This window comes from Mangifera indica, chromosome 9 (assembly GCF_011075055.1).
Source record: "Mangifera indica cultivar Alphonso chromosome 9, CATAS_Mindica_2.1, whole genome shotgun sequence".
NCBI lineage: Eukaryota > Viridiplantae > Streptophyta > Magnoliopsida > Sapindales > Anacardiaceae > Mangifera > Mangifera indica.
Genome location: NC_058145.1, coordinates 16,010,923 through 16,032,708, shown reverse-complemented (window position 1 = coordinate 16,032,708; position 21,786 = coordinate 16,010,923). Strand labels below are relative to the sequence as shown.

Below are 21,786 nucleotides of genomic sequence, written 5' to 3'. Positions count from 1 at the left end.
CAGTGATGACATACAGATGATCGCAAACAAAAGAAAAAAAGTGAAAATTGGTGAAAAAGTAAAAGAGATGGTTGATGAACACGAATCAATGATTAACAACTTTTCATGAAGAAAACAACAAAGAGAACTAAGAGCCCATACGAGACCAAGAACAAACCTAGTAATCACAATTTTTTTAAAACTTTTGGCCTCCACACGAGACCAAGATTTGAAAATTGTTTATAATAAGACCATTGAGGAACATTTGAGGGAGGAAAAAGAAGAAGGCTTTTAGATGGGCAAGAAACAATACAAGAACCAGAATCAAACCAAAATTAATAATAAATTTCAAATAGAAACTCGTTCTAAAAACTGATCTATTTCTTTATTGAAAAACCAATTCAACAAGATACACATACCCTTTTATTTCTAAATTTTAATTATTAAAAAAAAAAACTACATTTCTCAAGGATGACTTAGTGGTTCCTTGTTAATAGTTTAATAATTAGATTACTCTTTGAAGAATGAATTGATAATTAGCTCAAAGAAAAGAAATCAAAAGATGAACAACTTCCCAACCACCGGAATATTTTAAGACCTAATTAGTACTCCCCATTTGTTGCTTTTTAATAAGAACCAAGGAGTTTATTCTTATAAGAAATAATATTTATTACAACACATAGCGTACCAAATTAATTAGTATATGTACTATTTATTATTCTGAACCCAATTTGAAGGCCTAAAATCTTAGAGCTTGCTAGTAATGTTAATATTTCTAACTTTATTGGCCTTTGGGCTTGCATCTTTTGGGACAACAACAGTAAGAACACCATTTTCAACATGGGCCTTAATCTGTTCCAGCTTCACATTTTCCGGCAATTCAACTTCGCGAGAAAAATCTGCTTTCCCTGTTCCTCTTTCAGCTACATGCCAAACTGTATCTTTCCCACTTTGCTCCTCTTTACTTCCCTCTCCCGTTATCCGCAGTAAGTTCCCGTCTTCTATTTGCACTTTTATGTTCTCTCTGCTCAATCCTATCAAAAACATACAAAATTAAAGACCCATCTATAAAATTCATCACCTAATGATAATATGAATTGAGAAGTGGACATGGAAGAGAGTACCTGGGACGTTGATTTTGAAGATGTGGGCGGTGGGAGATTCGAGCCAATCCATAAGGGCGGATGATCCGGACCATTCACGAAAGACAGGAGGGCTCAAGACGAAACGACGAAATGGGTGTCCAAAAAAGTCAGCCATTGAGACGTTGAAGAAGATGAGGTGTGAATTGATTGAGAATGAGTAGTCTTATTGCTGGCGTAGCCAAAGAGGGATGGGTTTTAGCTTGTTTTTATATGTTGTAAGAACCATCTTTGAGTATCCAGAGTCTTCGATGCTTCTTATCCTGTATTTTCCAGGAATTTTGAGAAGATATTCGTCAGTCAGACTATCATTTCCCACTCTAACTTTGGTGAAATAACGATTTTTCACATTTAAGTTTTAAAAAATTATTTCCTTACTTATATGTTAAATTTATTTATAAAATCACTTGTTTTTTAACAAGACCATTGAAAAGATGAAATATCCCTCCCCATAAGTATTATCTATCGAAGGAGAAATGTTACAAATTAATATCTAGAGTGTCTATTTTTATTTTTTTTAAAACTATTTTGAACTAAACTCATTATTGAAAGTTTTTAGAAATTATTATAAGAAAATTGAAAATCTGAAAACGAATAAAAGATGTATATATCTCATATTAAAACTTATCTGAAAGCATCTAAAAATATGGAGTAATCATATACAACTATACAATCATCTTAAAAAGATCAAAAGTCAACAAGAACATGCAATTGTATGCATATAATATAAATCAGAGATAACCTGCTCTAACCAGATCTATCTTCGTTGACCTGACTCTGTATTGCAACTACCATAATCACTTGCACCTGCAATCATAAAAGAAAAGAAAGTGAGAGATAAGAACACTCAGTAAGAAAAAAGAATTAAATAAATTATTTTTTTCCTGTTCTAACTCACGTTTGGAGCTTAATCTCACATCATAACCTCCATAAGAAATCGAGAGGATAATCTAGTTCATTCTTTGCTATTTGGGTCATTCTTTGTCTCATCTGGTGTTTATTTGATACTTTCTGGAAGCTGATTATAGGGATTTAATATTTTTCTAAGCTCGAGCTCTCTTCCTTTCTCTTACTGCTTCATTTTTTAATTTGAATTGAACTCTACTACGAGTATGTTCTACTTCAAGTGAAACCTACTATAGGTCTATGTCCTACTACGAACGTGTCCTACTATGGACGTGTCCTACTATGGGTAGTGTAATGTAAAGTGCTCTCTCATAGTTCATAATATACATGCGTGCATTATATGTTACTAATTTTGCTTCTATCTAAAATTTTTCATAACTCACCAAACCATTCTTTTGAGACGATCCCTGAATCTTGAGCCCCAAATTTATTTTCTTGTTTTTCTTTCTTTTCTTCTTCTCTCTTTTCTTTCCTTTCCTTTTTTTCTTTCTTCCTTTCCTTTTCTCCTCATTTTCTTTCTTTCTTTCTTTCCAAAAATTGTGAAATACTATTCACGAGACTATTCATTTGATAGGATAGTCTTTTTGTTTATACAATTTAACAGTCCAAACGGTCTCTAATTCATACAAGTTATATATCGTTGAAAAGAGGATTCAAAGAGCTTTCTAACAAGCTATAACAGCACTTATAATTTATCAGACAAGGCAGTCAAAACATAGGATGAAATCAATAGCAAAAACCTGTATTTCCTCTTTATTTGGGTAAAGTAGTTTTTTGGTTCATACAATATTTAACAGTTCAAACGGTCTCTAATTTATATAAACTATATATCATTGAAAATTTGATTTAAAGAGCTTTCCAACAAGCTATAATAACACTCATGATTCATCAAATAAGACACCAAAACGTAGAATGAAATCAGTGGCAAAAAACTACATTCACTATTTATTTGGTAAGGTAGTTTTTTTGTTCGTGCAATTTAACAGTCCAAATAGTCTCTAATTCATATAAGCTATATATAATTGAAAAGAGGATTAAAAGAGCTTGCCAACAAGTTATAATAGCACTCATGATTCATCAGATAAGACAATCAAAACATGAGATGAAATCAGTGGTAAAACTGTAAATATTATCTAATTCTTTACCATGAACAAAATCACACACATAGATACCCAAAATGGCAAAACAACATTTTTCAACTTCAAAATCATCATTTATAACATAAAGCCAAAGAACCAAAAACATAAAACATAAAACATATCAAGGATAATACCTCTTACCTTGTTTCAAGTTAAATCTTTGTAAGTTGGCTCCCTCCTATTTGTTTTGCTTCTTTTATCATCAAAACACACTAACATATTAACATAACATGCATCCAACATATATAAACATAGGTAAAGGGAAGGGAAAAAGATCTTTTGCTTACCAGAGCTTCCAAAGTGTTTCCTTTTCTTTTCTTTCCTTAATTATCTTCCAAAACCCTTTCAAATCACCCATTTTTTCTTCAAAAACACAACAAAAACATGAAGAAAGCTGCAAGCTTCTAGAAGAGACAAGAGAAGATGGGAAAAATAAATAAAATGTTCCTTTGTTTTTGTCTTTTCTCTTTTTAGATATATATATATATACCTTTATCTTTTTGTAATTGTTGTATATAACACACACATATACACTTCAACATATACATTTAAAATTGAAAATGTCTCAAAATAGGACCAAAAGACACAAATGCTCCTATAACATATCTGAGGGTATTACAAAAGAAAAACAAATCAATCTTTAACAAAGTTAAATAACATGTTAACCTAACAAGTTAAAAAAATTTAAAGATAAGAGGGGAATGGAGTTAAGGAGAAAAGTTTAGTAGTTGTGTTGGTATCTTTGACAATCAACAAAAGATACTATAAAAGAGTACCACCATTGGTCATTACTAGAATATAAATTCTTGAAGTGTAATAATTAAGAGAGTTCACATGAATGTGATTTTCAGAGTAAAAAATATACGATGGAGAGAGATTTCAGACATGATAAAGAGAGATCTCATGAGAGGGAGGGGGCATCATGAAATCTGGCTGGAAGACACACATTGTGAGTCAGGGCACAATAGAGGGATTTTAGATTTCAAACATGACATAGAGATTTCATGAGAGAGAGGAAGTGAAGCATAATGAAGTGAGGCAATGAGACGAGCATCGTGAGTTGAGGTGCAATAGAGAGAGATCTCAAATGAACTTGTTTTCATTGTCATTCAAGTGCTCTTGTCTAAACTCCCTTTTAATGTTTTTTTATGATCAAAAAATGCTAAAGAGAAAAAAAAATATAAAATAAATAAGATAAAAATATAATTCAAATGTACTATAAGTAGTACAAATTATGCTAATCCCATTAAATATTGTGCAAATTGACAAAATATCTATTAACGGTTAATTTAACAAATGATGGCTTTAATCAATAAGTGAAAAAGGGAACTTTCAAATTTTAAAGAGTGAAATGTAAGTTTGTTAAATTTTGGGTGGGACATAGTCATTCTGGCCCTATTTAATAATTAAATTTCTTTGCAATAATATAAATTTGTGCGAAGGCTGACCAAATAAATACATAAGTGGGCTGAGCCAAAGTATAAAGCTAATCATTTGTGATAGCCCCTCAAAGCCATAGTAACAGCCTATAGGCAAGCCCAACAACCAAGAACAAAAGAAGTCCGTCCATAATATTACTAAGATGGTCTAACGCCGAATCCAAATGCCAAAACGAGTTAAAAGCCATTTTCCTTTGAACAAAGAAGTGCGGAGTAAAAATCGTGAGTCAATATTGTTTTTTTATCCCGCCACTTCATATTTCTCCTTAGGGATGGCAATGGGCAGGGGCGGGGAGGGGATATCAATCCCCATCCCCATCCCCGTAGAAGATATCAATCTCCGTCCCCAGTCTGGCCCCGTTATGGGGATAACAAAGAATCTCCGTCCCCTCTCCACGAAGGAAAATCTCCTTCCCATCCCCTCCCCGTCCCCAAGGGGGAAAATCCCCTCCCCATGCCTAAGTTAATAAATTTTAATTTCTCAATATTTTATGAATATACACTCTTCAATGGTGCATTATTAATAATTCTAATAATTAATAAATAAATTTTACGAAACTACAAAAGAGTACATTTTTTATTAGAATGAAATTAATTAAACAAAAATATATCGAAGAGATCTCACAACTTCAACACATGTTTAGGGATCAACTAGATGAAACCAAAAGGCAAAGATTTTCTCGGGCAAGTCACATAGAGAGATGGCATAATAAGGCAGTAAGTACTTAATACCTCTTCACTGTAAATTTTTAAACTAGGAAAGTGATAAGGATCTATCATAAAATAGAAGATATTCAAGAAATCACCTCTCCACAAACCAACTAGGCTTCAAAAAAGAGAATACATCACAAGTAAAGTAATGTATAATCTTTGACCACAACTAGCGCAGAACAATATATCTCCAATCATAAAACATGCACAGTGAGTAAAAAGAAGAGGATGTTTATAAACTGCTAGAATTATAGATATGGAAAAAAAAAAGTATATGGTTCAATTTAATTAAACAAAACAAAGAAAAGTCTACATGAAAATCCAAGCTTACAATAATAATTAATGCAAATAGAATGTCTAACAAGAAGATTCTCACCACAAAATTCTTCAACCAAAGGCATAGTGTTTCACCAAAGGTAAAAAACATGAAAGCTAGCCGTTGGCATTGACACGATCCTACTTCTACTAATAAATGCAGGAAGGGTGAAGATTTCCACCCAGGTTTCCCATCCAAAATGTGATACTACTGTTCAAATTTACAGCAGCTTACCAATACCAAAGATGAATCATATTCAAAGACATCACCATTAGCAATAACTGGAATAGATAATGCTGCTACAACATCAGCAATCTCACTCCATTTAGCTGGATCCCTTGGCCTATCTGCTACTTTTCTGCAAAATATTTCAAGAAAAATACACCAATGGGTCCATTAATAATTTTTGTGGCCATGCCAGGAGCTGAAAATTAATAAACTAAAGTAACTGGATCTCTTTCAACTTCTTTTAGTTGTATAAACAAAATACATAGAAAAAAAAAAATAGGGTCAACACCGAAAGGTTGCGCATCAAGTAATGCAGACACGACTTACAGAAAAACACTAGAGCAGGAAAATGGGTTTAACTGATTACACATGAAAAATAGAGAAATGAGGTACACTCATCAAGCAACAATCAACCAAGTCTCTGTACAAAAATCATCTAAGAAAGTCATATTTTCTAAAAAATCAATCTTACTAAATAGGAATCTTTTAGGGAAACCAAAGATTATAAGAAGGTAGAAAAGATTAAAAAACAGAGGTATCACTGGATGATGTTTCATAGAAAATAGAGAAACAAAGAAAATGTTAAAGAAAAAAATTGAGAAATAAAACTCCACTGAGGTAATCATAATACTTTAATTTACATATAGATAAATGAAGAAGAATTAAAAGATGGAAGGAAGAAGCTTACCTCCAACTACAAGACAAAGAAGTTTTGGTTGGGAGAGGGAGTGTGCGGCTATAGAGGCAAAAATGGAAGGAAAAGGAGATTTAGATTTAGGGTTAAAACATGGGTGGCAATTTTGTAATAAAAATTATTAAGGTTATAGTTTTTAGTAAATATGTATGTGATTTAGGGTAATTTTGTAATAATATTAAATTTAACACTTTTCATTCACTTCAATTGATTTTATCAAGTTTATAATTTATTTTTTTTTTTGTAAAACCTGGTGGATTGACTAACTAAGTTTTGAAGTTGAAATATAATTAATTTAGTGCATTTACATTTTATTTTTGGTCATTAACATGAATACAAGAAACTTAATGATGCGTGGACAGGGAGAACTAATTATTTGAAGTTTAAAGGTATAAAATGTCATTAAAACAAATTTTTAATGGGAAAAGTCAAGAGTTCACAAACAATATAGTAATTTGAGATAAGTCAAGATTTCACAAATAGGACAGAGGTTCGAGCTCAAATCTTCTCTAAAAAACTTTTAATATTTTACTAGTTTTACTAACCCTTAGGATCATCGATCAAATAAAATTATGTTGCAGTAATACAAATACATGAATTTATATATAGTGAATATTTTTAAGAGCAATATTATATAGACCAAGCTATCAAGTTTTTCTTTAGGTTAAATAAAATTGACTTCTATATTAACCCGTTATGGTTCATCATGGATGATGAGATTGATCTTTAATCGCAAACTAATACATAATTAGATGTATCAATCTCATTTGTGTATTGAATTGGATTAAGAGACATATTATAAGATACACTTTCATGACGGATGGTGATTTGCATTCAATTTTAATATCGGATGCATAAGAGGGCAACAATTGGCATGAGCCCCGATGGATTTTTGTTGGATATATGATATCAATATTGTTATTTGTTAGTCATTGACATGTGATACTCACGTGTGTGGAACAAAGTTAATTTTATTATTTTATATTAAATATAAATTTATATTAACATAGATTAAATAATTTTTTTGTTTAAGTTAAAACATTAAAAAATAAGAGATTAAACAGTAATATCAAATGATAAAACACTTGTAGAATAGATAGACAAGAAATCAATTATTTCTTATCTATATAAAAATACGTACTTGACCATACAATAAGTAATCAATTATTAAAACAGTAATTTCAAATGATAAAACACTCTTAGAATAGATAAAGTTTTATCCGTTAATATATAAAAACTCAATTTTATTAAAAATTTTAAATAAAATTATTATTTAATAAAAAATTTTAAAAAATAAAAATTTTATTATATTTTTCTCCTAATATAAAAATCCAAAAGTTTGTTGCTCTTTCAGAATTTGCATGCCTAGTATTATGTGGCTCTTGTTGCTTGCTGGTGAAGTCAACGAAAGTCGTCGCCATCCCCTGGTTCTTTCTAAGTTGGCTTCCAACGTGAAATTAACCGAATATTAGGTGGAATAAAAAGGACAACGGTGGCTATCACAAACAGCTGGTTCATTTTCCTTTTCATCTGCTTTTTCCATCGTCTCTTTTGGTCCATTCATCCTGTCGCTATGAAGTAGCCAGGTACATTCTCAGGCTGCCAACTTTGGCCAGTATCTTGTATAATGGTAACCCAAATCCTCTTATATGTTATCTGAATTTAGGAAATGCGGATTCAAAATATGAATTTTTAAGAAGATATTGAGGGTGGGACAGGACGGGGACATATATATCCCTGTCTCCGATTACAGAGATTTTTTTCGTCTTCATCCTTCGCCCATTTTCCTGTTTTTATCAAGAAATCTCCTCTCCGTTAGAGTCGAGGAGGGTTAGAACCCTTAAAATTGGGTCGAAATTGCCAAAGAGTTAAAATCCATTTCCTTGCAAATTTTGACACGAACGGTTTATAAAGGATCGCTTAGATCAAATCTACATCTATGATTTATTTCAAATAATAGATCTTTAATTAAATTTTAATTTAATAATTCAATATTAATATTGAATTATTTATTCATATAATCATATTATTTATCTTGTTATCATCTTTATTTATTTTTTTAATAATATTATTTATTTCATCGATGATTTTTTAATGATATGATATATAAATTCCAATGAGTTTTAATTAAATATTATAAAATTAATCTCAGTTTAAATTGATCTCATATTTGATTTGGTTCGACTTAGCTCAAATTAAAATAACTATAGAATTATGACCTTAATATAATATGACATATAAAATTAGATTATGACTAATTTTGTTAAAACAAATTATAATTTAAACTGTGTTTGAGTTAATCTATTTACGAATTTGATCGAATTTAAGTTACAAACTAACCAAAATATGACCCGAATGTTCAAAAAAATTAGGATTAACTCTTTTTCAAATTGTAAAAAAGAAAGAAAAAATAGTACTGAATCCAACCAAATCTTTGTGCATGAAATGGATCACTCATGGCCACCCACCGCATATTGGCTATCAATTGGCTATCACCTTATTAGTTTGTCTCTTTAAACCAATAATTCTAGTGTAATATAGCTTCTTAATTCCATCCTCTTTATTGCTTTATTTCCTTTTCAATGCACATTTGTTATTTCAAAGTCTCCTCTTCTTCCTTAACCCATAAGTTCATCTCATCCAATTCAATTCAATTGTGAAAAGAGAAACTGCATATTCTTTCTTTTATTATTTCAGTCATAGAGAAATAATTATCAAAGAGAGATTAGGAGTGAAGTGCTTTTCCCCGCAAGAACAAAAAAGTGCTTTTCCCCGCAAGAACAAAATAAGAGAAAAGGAGAAAAGGATCGACTTTAATTTAATTAATTATTTGTCTTTATATATCTCTTACAAACATGTAATATACTATATTTATGTTCATGGTGGTCTGTTTCATACACTGATTACAAAAAGATACATTAAAATTATTGATGGGAATCTTAAATCAAACCCACTGTCCAATGACGTGATCGATGAACATGCAAGAAAAAAACAGAAAGAAATGAGCGTAAATTGTCGGCTGGAAAAAAAAGTAAAAAAAACATTAGCGACAGAGAAAGGAAACAGAGTCTGATACTTTACAAAAGGATTATAGCCATTAAATCTTTCCAATTTTTGACAAAACAACAAGCTAGTGGAGAGCAGAGTGAAATCTTAGTCTAATGACTTTTTTAATAATTTCCTTCCCCTCCTTTTAAAACTTTGTTTGGTACTTGCCCCCTTTCTGCATCTTTCCTCAACTCTTCATTCGCAGGCACCGCAGTCGCAGATATTCTTTTGCGGTGGGGTAATACGTTCTGGAGGCTGAGGTTCACCTGCACAGAAAGAAAAATCAAAGACAGCCCAATTAATATACAAGAATTAATACACAAATTCCAGCAATTTTATAGTAGTTAGTAAAAGAGAAGAAGCCATTACCTTTTTTCACAGGCTCAGGCGGCTTTCTTTTGGAAGTAACATATGTTGTTAATAAAAAAGCCACCCCTGCTGACACTGCTGTTGACACTGCTGCTGACACTGCTGCTGACACTCCAATTGTTCTTGCAAGTCTACTATTCTTTCCTTTTTTTTTTTTTTTTCGGCGTTTTTCTGCAATCATCCAAATCACTTCATAAGTAATCAATACAAAAATATACAAAAATGTAGATATGCCAATTTGGCTTATGAAATTACGATTCTAACCTGCTTCTCTCCGAACAAGGAGAAGATTCTCCAATTATAAAGACAGAGATGCGGATGCTAAAATCATTGTAGTTGGAGACAGGTTGGGATAGAAATAAATAGATATCCTGAATCTATCTCCTCTCTGATCAATCTCTCTTCTTACATATTTCTTAAACTCTTTTGTATTAAATTACCTATAAAAATTATGATTTATTACAAATATTAATACCTAATAAATATTCAATGATTTTTTAATGGAATTAGAGAGGGGAAAATGTTATGAATATTTCCCAGGGGAATGGAAAGGCGAAGAGGATTTTCTATTGTCTCCGGATCAGAGATGAGACCTTTACAAGAATAAAAGTAAGGATGAAGATATTTAACCCCCTGTCACCCTATTGCCATCGCTTCTAAAAAAGGTGGGGAGAGTGACTTACCATCGGGGTCCTCGAAGTCAGGGGGGTCCTCGAAGTCAGAAGGGGCTTTCCCAGTAGAGTACCTTGCATAACATTTGCCCAGAAACATATCACCGTAATCCGCCATGCCGCAATCGTTTCTCAGTCGTCCGATTGCCTCCGACACACAATCTTGACACTGTCCCAAAGTCAGATCCCCCACACACTGGGCAACACCTTGGACCTCTCCTGTTCCACCAACTCTATACGGTCCAGCAGCACTGGCCAGGCCAGCCAAGACCGCATCTCTACGGCTCATAGTCTCTGGTTCATACCCAACCGACGGCCCACATTTCTTCAACACCACACTCCTATCCTCCACCCCCAAGAACATCACGTTGTCATACTTCACATAACACCCTTCTAGTTGCAGAGCTCCACCGCACGTTTGTGGGCACAACCCGCCCACTTGACTGACGGCACGTATCACGCAAGCGGCGCAGTCGGGCATGGAGAGGTCGCCCCGGCACTGGTAGAGCCCGTACACGACGTCCTGCGGGCTGGAGCCGAGGATGGTGAAGTTGTTGAAGGAGGAGTAGGTGGCTGAGTTGACAAGGGAAGTGAGGAGTGAGTTGAGGTTGAACGCGTAGGGTGAGTCGGGTGCATATGTTTGTTGAGTGCAGCCTCCTAAAAGGAATGAATCCGTCGAAGAAGAAGATGAAAGAAGAAAGAGAGATGCAAGAAGCAAGAGAAGAAAACTTGTTCTTCTTCTTGTTGTTGCCATGTTTCAGAGTAGTTTTCTCTTTCGAAGGGAGCGAGAGAAACAATAACGTGAGCTTAATATGAGCTATAATTTGATAGAAATGTTGTTCTGTAATTTCTTACAACAAGAAAATAATATAATGTAACTTATAGGGTGTAAGATTTATTTTGCATAAATAAATGAATTAATATAATCTCAGTTTCACATAATTTTTTGAATAAATTATAAAATACTGAATTAAATTATTTAAAATTATTAAAATACTTAAAATATCATATAATTTGAATTTATAAAATTGTCAAAATTTTCCCTTAATATGATTAGTTTTTTATTTTAAATTTTTTTCAAAATAACAATTTTTAATGAAATAAATTATACTATAATTATATTTTATATAATTTTAAAATGAAAACCTATCCAATATATGTAATGGGTGAATTAAGCCAATGTTAAAAGTCTAACATTCTTATCATATGGAAGAGTCTCTTCCTGTGGTTTCATGAGTTTTGAGAAACTTGTTTTTTTATGGGGAAAATGGATAGCCAGATAATAAGTGAAGTCGGTCTCGTCTGGGGAGTAATTTCTTGGATTAAACGACAAAACTTAGGGCATTGTTTAAGTAGAAAAGGTGTCATGGCACAAAAAGAGAATAGTACGTAGTGTGGACTATCTTGGTATGACAACTTTAAGATCGATTTTTGAAAAACTTATGCCAATGAATGGAATAAGATCATAAATGCGTTGCTTTTTCAACACCATTGAGGTGTGAATTTAACCATATTATACCATTTTAATATGGTTTTAAGGGATATTAATTAAAATAAGCAAAAAATTTTCCGCTTAAACCTTTTTAGGCAAACGCACAGTAGTTTTACTTTTATAAGCAAATTTTTTTATAACTCCAAAAATACCCTTCCAGCCCTGTATATGTAGGCACTGGAAGAAAGGTTTGAGTGCGTGGGTGCGTGCGGAGTGCGTGGGTGCATGCGGAGTGCGTGGGTGCGTACGGAGTGCGCGCGGAGTGCGTGGTGCGCACAGTACGAGTGCAGTGCGCGCCTGTACACAGTGCACAGTGAGTGCACAGTGCGCACACTGTACACAGTGCACAGTGAGTGCACAGTGTGCACACTGTGCATATATTTTATATATATATAATATTATTATATATATTTATTATATTATAATATTATATATATAATATATAATAATATAATATATATTTAAAAATTATTTTTATTATTATTTATATATATTATATTAAATATTATAATATTTAATATATATATATATATATATATATATATATATTATATATATATATATATATATATATATATATATATATATATATATATATATATATAAAAGAAAGGGTGCGCGCACCCTCACACTTTGTTTATATATATTAATCAGGGTGCGCGCACTGCTCACGCACCGCACGCATTGCGCGCACCACACGCACCACGCACGCACCGCGCACACTCTGCACGCACTCACGCACTCAAGTTTTCCTTCCAGCGCCTACGTATACAGGGCTGGGAGGGTATTTTTGGAGTTATAAAAAATTTTGCTTATAAAAATAAAACTACTATGCGTTTGCCTAAAAAGGTATAAGCGGAAAAAATTTTGCCTATTTTAATTATTATCCCCGGTTTTAATTTTAATAGAAATTCTATTGAATAAGATTATAAATGTAAAATAATTAAAACTAAAATTAGGATTTTAATATTTTTAATTAAAAATAAAATTTAGCAAGAGCAAATATATTTTATAAACTAATAAAAATATTGTTGATTTGGTTTGTATAATTGATTTTATTTTGAAGAAACAATCTGATTCCAATGAAACTTTTTATTACAACAAAAAATTAAATTGTAAAAATATCATTTTTTTTCAATTTAAAAACAGGGAAATGTCATTTGACAAAACGGGTTAAGAAAAAGTTAAATCTCTCTTTTGTTTTAACTTCTAATGTTAACCATAAATTATATAAAAATAAACTAAGGTTCAAATTTTGTATTTTATGTACACAATTTGTAGGGAGTGCCTTTTTTTTTTTTTAAATTTGATAATTGAGAATCTCACTTATATTATTTGGATGAATAAACCTAAGATAAAAGTTCAAACTCATATATTCTTTTTAAAAATTTTAATACTTCATTAATTTTACTAATCTTTAGAATTTAGTGATTTTTCTTTATTAGAGAAAAGATGTATATATTTGTTGTCATGACTGGCTCTTGTCTCACTTTGACAATTTACAATGGTTAATGAGGCCATTGGACGAATCAAAAACTTCCCAGCTCCTGTGCATTTACATATTGAGGATGGTTTCTAATTATATGAAACATTTTTCAAGTAAAGAACCCCCAAACAACTGTACAAATCGCACTGCAGCTGCCCACATTCTCAGAGAAAATGTTTATTCATTACTTTATCTGGTAAATTTTGCATATTTGGCTGGAGTAGCTTAAATTCTATGAAGAATTCAGGGTTAACTTCTGTTTTCGAAATCAGATCAAACGCTGATGAGATGGCTGACTGCAGCCCAAAAAAAAAAAGATGAGTTCGATGAATAATTGCTTTCTCTTGATTTCAAGTGGATGAGAAGTGAGAACTTAAGCTTCAGGACCACAGTCCCCCGTTCCACACTTTTCTCTATGGCAACAAGACATTAAAATTAAATTAAAATAGTGGTCACCCTGCTCATTTCACTGACAACAAAGCAAGAAAGAGACGGAAGGAAGAGAACGTCACATTCATCAATGTCGTTTAAGAATAATGCTCATTGTCTTCTTCCCAGTGCGGAACAACGGTGGACATGGTTCATGGCCACCTATTAGTCCTGTCAATGATGAAAGAAAAAACTCATATTAAATTGGCCAAACGACTATTTCCCACCCCAGGTATGCTGCACTCTCAAGTTTTCATCCTTTAACTATGAAAACACTAAACATCCACCTATGAGCAATTAAAATTAACGATGGTAAGGGTAAAATTATCATTTTCTCTATAATATTAAAAATAAACTAAAATAGAATCTACTTTTGTCCCCCCTAAACTTTAAAAACTAAAATTTTTCTCCAGTCTAAGTTTTAAAAAATCGTAGTTTCACCCTAAGGTTTCGTTTTGAAATCTCCGACGACATCTCCGGCTCCATTGCCAACGGCCTCTCCCTCTCGAAGCATTCTCTCCTTCCAGCGATCTCTTTCCTCTCATTTGGACATCCAATCAGCGTTAGAGAAGTCGTGGAAGACGCAGAACTTCGTCGGGGAAGAAGAATCGTCTTCCCAGTCATCGTCGTCTAGAAAAATGATCGTCTTCTCAGACAAAGACAAGACGACTCGTCGTCCTCTGGGAAGATGATTCGTCTTCATCCTCGTCTTCGTCGTCTAAAAAGACTATTTCTCTTCCCAGATATCGTCTCTTTACACCGGATGGGTTGGGGTGGATTTGAGAGGGGTCGTCGGTGGAAGAAAAACGGTTGGGAGGGGAAGACGGCCGGCGATGGCACCGGAGAAAGTAAAAGGGTTTAGAAATAAACCCTAGGGGGGGAATGTGATCTTTTCAAACTTAGCTTAGGGAAAAAATATTAGTTTTTAAACTTTTAGGGGGGAAAATAAGATTAAATTTTTAGGGGTTAGGAATTCGTTAAATTTAACTGGCTATGGGTAGGTGATTGATGTTTCCACAGTTAAAAGGTTAAAACTTGAGATTGCAGCACACCTTGGGTGGGAAATAGTCGTTTGGCCTATTAAATTTTTTGAAACTTAAATAGTAAAAATGTTATTTCAGCAAACCTTGGGCGGGACATAGTTTTTTGGCCAATAATTGTTGAACCAAAAATGGCCCTTTGAGACAAATGACGTTGTGCCCAAGTTATTATTTCGTAGATGCATGCATCATTTTATATTGAAATTTTTTATTATAATAATGTTATGGTTAAGATTTAAACCACGTGCTAGACGCAATTGCATTAATGTTGACCTAATTTTTTATTATTGACTAGACTCACTTTTCTAGTCGTCCTCATGATTGGCATTTACTATTCACGAACCGTCAGCATCCATATTCTAAGATGAGTGTAACCAAGAAGTTACGTATACATATGTAACGTGCATAGACCTTTTTGGCACTCGGTATAACCGTCAATAAATAAAAGGCCGAGGGATTATTTCTCACTGGAGTTTTATCCTAATTTTAAAATTATATTTACGATAGTTTAAAATTTTAAATACTGATTTATGATCTAATTTTTATTTGAGATAAAGATAAAATTATTATTTTATTATAAAACTCAAATTTTATATCATTTTTCCTCTTTAATTAAGAAAACTAATCATTTTCTCTCATAATTAAATTTTAAAAAACTGTTCTCACCCCCCAAGGGTTTCAATTTTTCTGGTGGCTCAACGGAATTCAACTATTAAATCTTTGGATGATGACAACACCCCGTAGCCACTAGATTCCCTTAAATTGTCTTTGATCTCATATGGAATCGTCAATCTTTGGTCTCATTTGGAAATCAAACATTGATCTCTAGTCCTAGACACTTCAATGTGAAAAGAAACTCGTTTGTCGATGCCTCTTCACCACAATGGCCGGATTCCCTTGAGCCACTAAAAAAATTGAAACCCTAGGAGGGGAAATGTAGTTTTTCAAAGTTTCATTATAAGAAAAAATTGTTAATTTTCTAAAATAAGAAGAGAAAATGATATAAATTTTTAAAGTTTTAGGGTTTAGTAATAAAATGATGATATTACCCTTACCTCTAATTAAAATTTTTAATAAAAATTAGATCATAAGTAAATATTTAAGTTTTTAAACTGTCTCAAACATAATTTTGAGATTAGGGTAAAACTTAAGTGGAAAATAATCCTATAGCCTAAATAAACTCTAGCCTTAAATTACTTGGCAAATTATATGTATACTCGCATGCACCTATTATTCAAAATTTCAAGATATTTTGATCAACATATAAGTATCTAATTTTATTTTTTTTTAATAATAAAATATATATATATATATATATATATATATATATATATATATATATATATATAGATGAATACACCATATAATTAATTATGAAAAAGTTAAGTTTCTTTGGTGGAGAATAAAACTCAATCATAATTATTAAATTAATTATTCTTTTATCAAATAAATAAATTAATGTTTGATTTAGGGTTGGATTCAAACCGAGTCAGCTTAAGCTTGACTCGATCAAGCCCAAACAAGTCGACCTCAGTTGGGCTCGAGCTACTCGTCAAATTCTATAATTAAGAATTTTAATACAAAACGACATCGTTTTGATCAATATGTATTAAAACGATATCGTTTTGATAACGAAAAATAAGTCAAACTGAATTCGAGTCAGCCTTAGTCGAGTTTGCCTTAGTCGAGTTTGAACTCAAGCCAACTCTATGTAAACCGAATCGAGCTTAAACTCGATTCGATTCAAATCTAACCCTAGTTTGATTAAATGACCCCAATCATCTATTGGTGCATGGGAAATGAATTATTATTCAACAATTAAATCTCAAATAAATTATTTTTACATAATATAATCTATGAACAAATACTATTTATGGTTGAACTTCGAATTCCCCACAAAATGAATATTTTATATCAAGAATTGAAAGGCCAAGACCAATGCAACCAAAATGGAAAAAATAAAAAAGAAAAGAAAAGAAGAATCAAATATCACATGAAAATAATGAAATCCATGAGTGAATATTAACGAGTTCAGTTTGAAGACCAGTTCAATTTGTAAACCAAAATATTAACGAGTAACGACCATTATAAATTTTAAAAAAATAAAGTCAAAAATATTAAAAAATATGAACGAGTATAGGTATTAGAATTATATATATTCAAAAAATATTTTCTTTATTAATTTATTTTGGTCTGAAAATTTGTTAGGTATGATTATTGAATGGTCATATGAATATGAAAAATTTTTAATTAATTAATTTTTCTTTATATAAACCAATCCAACTCTTCATTGATTTCAATTTCTTTCAATCTTAATTTTTTTATTATATTCTCAATCTCATTTTCTCTTATTAACTCTCTTTAAAAAATTATCTAAATTCGTAAATAATAATTTTTTGTGTTTATAATTTTATTTTCATTTTAATTTTATTATTACAAAATATTACAAATAGATATAATATTAACCCAAAATATGGAAGATATAAAAATGAGTTTTCAAGTGAGTTATTTCATGCAAATAAATATTTTAATCAAAACGAATGCTCCAAATTTACAAACATGTCTACCTAAACTTGAGTTTTACTTCAAATCTTCAAGAATTCTTCAATTGAGTCTTGTCTTTCATTTCCATCTTAAAACTCCTTCAAGTGTATTCGATAAATTCTTGAAATCTAAGCTCACACTCAAGTAAAATCATTAGTTAATATGTTTAGGGACATATTAGTTTGTTATCATCAAAATAAGAGCATAATGATTCATTGAGTCAATAACTGTATGCATGTAATATAAATCAGAGATAACCTGCTCCAGTCTATCTTCGTTGACCTGATCCTGTCTCGCAGCTACCACGATCACTTGTACCTGCAATCATGAAAGAAAAGGAAGTGAGAGATAAGAACATTCAGTAAGAGAAAAGAATTAAGTAAACTATCTATTTTCCTGTTTTAACTTACTCTCGGGACTTAATCTCACATCATAACTTTTATAAGAAATCAAGAGGATAATCTAGTTCATTCTTTGTTATTTGGGTTATACTTTGTCTCATCTAGTGTCTATTTGATACTTTCTAAAAGCTAACTATAGGGATTTGATACTTTTCTAAACTCGAGTTCTCTTTCTTTCTTTCACTATACCATTTCTGAATTTGAATTGAGCTCTACTACGAGCATGCTCTACTTCAAATGGATCGTACTGTGGGTCTATGTCTTACTACGGACGTGTCCTATTACAAATATGCCCTACTGTGAGTAGTGTAGTGTAAAATACCCCATCATAGTTCATAGCATGCATGCGTGTATTATATGTTACTAATCTTGCTTCCAATTATCCATAACTCACCAGACCATACTCTTAGGACAACCCTTGAATCTTGAGCCCCAAATTCCTTTTTTTCTTTTTCTCTCTTTTCTTTCCTTTCCTTTCCTTTCCTTTCTTTCTTTTTTTCTCCTCATTTTGTTTCTTTCTTTCTTTCCAAAAATTGTAAAATATTATTTACGAGACTATTCATTTGATAGAGTAATCTTTTTTGTTTATACAATTTAATAGTCCAAGTAGTCTCTAATTCATATAAGTTATATATCGTTGAAAAAAAGATTCAAAGAGCTTTCCAACAAGCTATAATAGCATTCATAATTCATCAGATAAGACAGTCAAAACATGGGATGAAATCAATAGCAAAAACCTATATTTTCTGTTTATTTGGGTAAAATAGTCTTTTTGGTTCATACAATATTTAACAGTCCAAATGGTCTCTAATTCATACAAGATATATATTATTGAAAAGAGAATTCAAAGAGCTTTCTAATAAGCTATAATAGCACTCATAATTCCTCAGATACGGTAGTCAAAACATGGGATGAAATCAATGGCAAAAAACTATATTAACTATTTATTTGATAAGATAGTTTTTTTTGTTCATACAATTTAACAGTCCAAATAGTCTCTAATTCATACAAGTTATATATCATTGGAAAGATGATTAAAGAAGTTTTTCAACAAGTTATAATAGCACTCATGATTCATCAAATAAGCTAGTCAAAACATGGGATAAAATCAATGGAAAAACTGTAAATATTATCCAACTCTCTGCCATGAATAAAATCACACATATAGATACCCAAATGGCAAAACAACATTTTTCAACTTCAAAATCATCATTTATAACATAGAGTCAAGGAACCAAAAGCATAAAACATGAAACATATTAAGGATAATATCTCTTACCGTGTTTCAAGCCAAATCTTTGCAAGTTTGCTCCCTCCTCTTTATTTTGCTTCCTTTATCACCAAAACACACTAACATATTCACATAACAAGCATCCAATATATATAAATATAGGTAAAGGAAAAGGAAAGAGATTTTTTGGTTACCAAGACTTTCAAAGTGCTTCCTCTTCTTTTCTTTCCTTTCCTTAATTATCTTACAAAACCCTTTCAAATCACCCACTTTTCCTTCAAAAACACAGCAAAAACATGAAAAAAGTTGTTGGCTTCTGGAAGAGACAGGAGAAGATGGGAAAAAGGCATAAAGTGCTCCTTTGTTTTTGTCTTTTCTCTCTTTATATATATATACCTTTTTCTTTTTGTAATTGTTGTATATAACACACACGCATACATTTCAACATATACATTTAAAATTGGAAATGTCTCAAAGTAAGACCAAAAAACATAAATACCCCTGTAATATATTTGAGGGTATTACAAAAAAAAAATAAATCAATCGTCAACAAAGTTAAATAACATGTTAACCTAACAAGTTAAAAAATTTTAAAGATAAGAGGGGAATGGAGTTAAGGAGAAAAGTTTAATAGTTGTGTTGGTATCTTTGACATAAATGTCTCAAAGTAGGACCAAAAAACATAAATGCCCTTGTCTAAACTCCCTTTTGATGTTTTTTGATGGTCAAAAAATGCTAAAAACAAGAAAAAAAAAGAGAAAAATATATAAAATAAATAAGATAAAAATATAATTCAAATGTACTATAAGTAGTACAAATTATGTTAATCCCATTAAATATTGTGCAAATTGACAAAATATCTATTAACGGTTAATTTAACAAATGATGGCTTTAATCAATAAGTGAAAAAGGGAAGTTTCAAATTTTAAAGAGTGAAAAATAAGTTTGTTAAATTTTGGGTGGGACATGGTATTCCGCCCCTATTTAATAATTAAATATCTTTGCAATAATATAAAATTGTGCGAAGGCTGTCCAAATAAATTCATAAGTGGGCTGAGCCATAGTATAAGGCTAATCATATGTGATAGCCCCTCAGAGCCATAGTAACAGCCTATAGGCAAGCCCAACAACCGAGAACAAAAGAAGTCCGTCCATAATATTACTAAGATGGTCTAAGGCTGAATCCAAATGCCAAAACGATTTAAAAGCCATTTTCCTTTGAATAAAGAAGTGTGGAGTAAAAATCGTGAGTCAATATTGTTTTTTTTATCCCGCCACTTCATATTTCTCCTTGCCAAAGAGTTAAAATCCATGTCCTTGCAAATTTTGACACGAACTGTTTATAAAGGGTTCTACATCTATTATTTATTTCAAATAAATAGATCTTTAATTAAATTTTAATTTAATAATTTAATTAATATTAATTTATTTGTTCATATAATAATATTATTTATCTTGTTATCATCTTTATTTATTTTTTAATAATATTATTTATTTTATCGATGATTTTTTAATGATATGATATATAAATTCAAATGAGTTTTAATTAAATATTATAAAATTAATCTCAGTTCAAACTGATCTCATATTTGATTTGGTTCGATTCAGCTCAAATTAAAATAACTATAGAATTATGACCTTAATATAATATGACATATAAAATTAGATTATGACTAATTTTGTTGAAACAAATTATAATTTAAACTGAGATTGGGAGTGAAGTGCTTTTCCCCGCAAGAACAAAATAAGAGAAAAGGAGAAAAGGATCGACTTTAATTTAATTAATTATTTGTCTTTATACCTCTTACAAACATGTAATACACTATATTTATGTTCATGGTGGTCTCTTTCATACACTAATTACCAAAAGATACATTAAAATATTATTAGGTCCAGCAGCACTGGCCAGGCCGCCAAGACCGCATCTCTACGGCTCATAGTCTCTGGTTCATACCCAACCGACGGCCCACATTTCTTCAACACTACACTCCTATCCTCCACCCCCAAGAACGTCACGTTGTCATACTTCACATAACACCCTTCTAGTTGCAGAGCTCCACCGCACGTTTGCGGGCACAACCCGCCCACTTGACTGACGGCACGTATCACGCAAGCGGCGCAGTCGGGCATGGAGAGGTCGCCCCGGCACTGGTAGAGCCCGTACACGACGTCCTGCGGGCAGGAGCCGAGGATGGTGAAGTTGTTGAAGGAGGAGTAGGTGGCTGAGTTGACAAGGGAAGTGAGGAGTGAGTTGAGGTTGAACTCGTAGGGTGAGTCGGGTGCATATTTTTGTTGTGTACAGCCTCCTAAAAGGAATGAATCCGTCGAAGAAGAAGATGAAAGAAGAAAGAGAGATGCAAGAAGCAAGAGAAGAAAACTTGTTCTTCTTCTTCTTGTTGCCATGTTTCAGAGTAGTTTTCTCTTTCGAAGGGAGCGAGAGAAACAATAACGTGAGCTTAATATGAGCTATAATTTGATAGAAATGTTGTTCTGTAATTTCTTACAACAAGAAAATAATATA

General features: G+C 31.8%; 3 protein-coding genes and 1 long non-coding RNA gene across 4 annotated transcripts; all 4 read right to left on the bottom strand.

The window, feature by feature from the left end:
* Nucleotides 1-594: 594 nt before the first annotated feature.
* LOC123225253 (15.7 kDa heat shock protein, peroxisomal) lies at nucleotides 595-1,381 on the bottom strand. Its single transcript, XM_044649172.1, has 2 exons — nucleotides 1,104-1,381; nucleotides 595-1,013 (listed from the first exon to the last, which is right to left on the bottom strand). The coding sequence occupies exons 1-2, from the start codon at nucleotides 1,237-1,239 to the stop codon at nucleotides 727-729; spliced, it is 423 nt and encodes a 140-aa protein (XP_044505107.1). The 5' UTR covers nucleotides 1,240-1,381; the 3' UTR covers nucleotides 595-726.
* Nucleotides 1,382-5,866: 4,485 nt separating this feature from the next.
* Nucleotides 5,867-6,598, bottom strand: LOC123226570. The gene is made up of 2 exons (XR_006504347.1): nucleotides 6,549-6,598; nucleotides 5,867-5,990 (listed from the first exon to the last, which is right to left on the bottom strand). It is a non-coding gene; the product is annotated as an uncharacterized LOC123226570 (long non-coding RNA).
* Nucleotides 6,599-9,340: 2,742 nt separating this feature from the next.
* On the bottom strand, nucleotides 9,341-11,511 carry LOC123226511 (plasmodesmata-located protein 7-like). The gene is made up of 3 exons (XM_044651038.1): nucleotides 10,655-11,511; nucleotides 9,972-10,142; nucleotides 9,341-9,868 (listed from the first exon to the last, which is right to left on the bottom strand). The coding sequence occupies exons 1-3, from the start codon at nucleotides 11,394-11,396 to the stop codon at nucleotides 9,798-9,800; spliced, it is 984 nt and encodes a 327-aa protein (XP_044506973.1). The 5' UTR covers nucleotides 11,397-11,511; the 3' UTR covers nucleotides 9,341-9,797.
* A 9,629-nt stretch (nucleotides 11,512-21,140) lies between these two features.
* On the bottom strand, nucleotides 21,141-21,786 carry LOC123226512 (plasmodesmata-located protein 7-like). The gene has a single exon (XM_044651039.1). The coding sequence runs from the start codon at nucleotides 21,666-21,668 to the stop codon at nucleotides 21,141-21,143; it is 528 nt and encodes a 175-aa protein (XP_044506974.1). The 5' UTR covers nucleotides 21,669-21,786.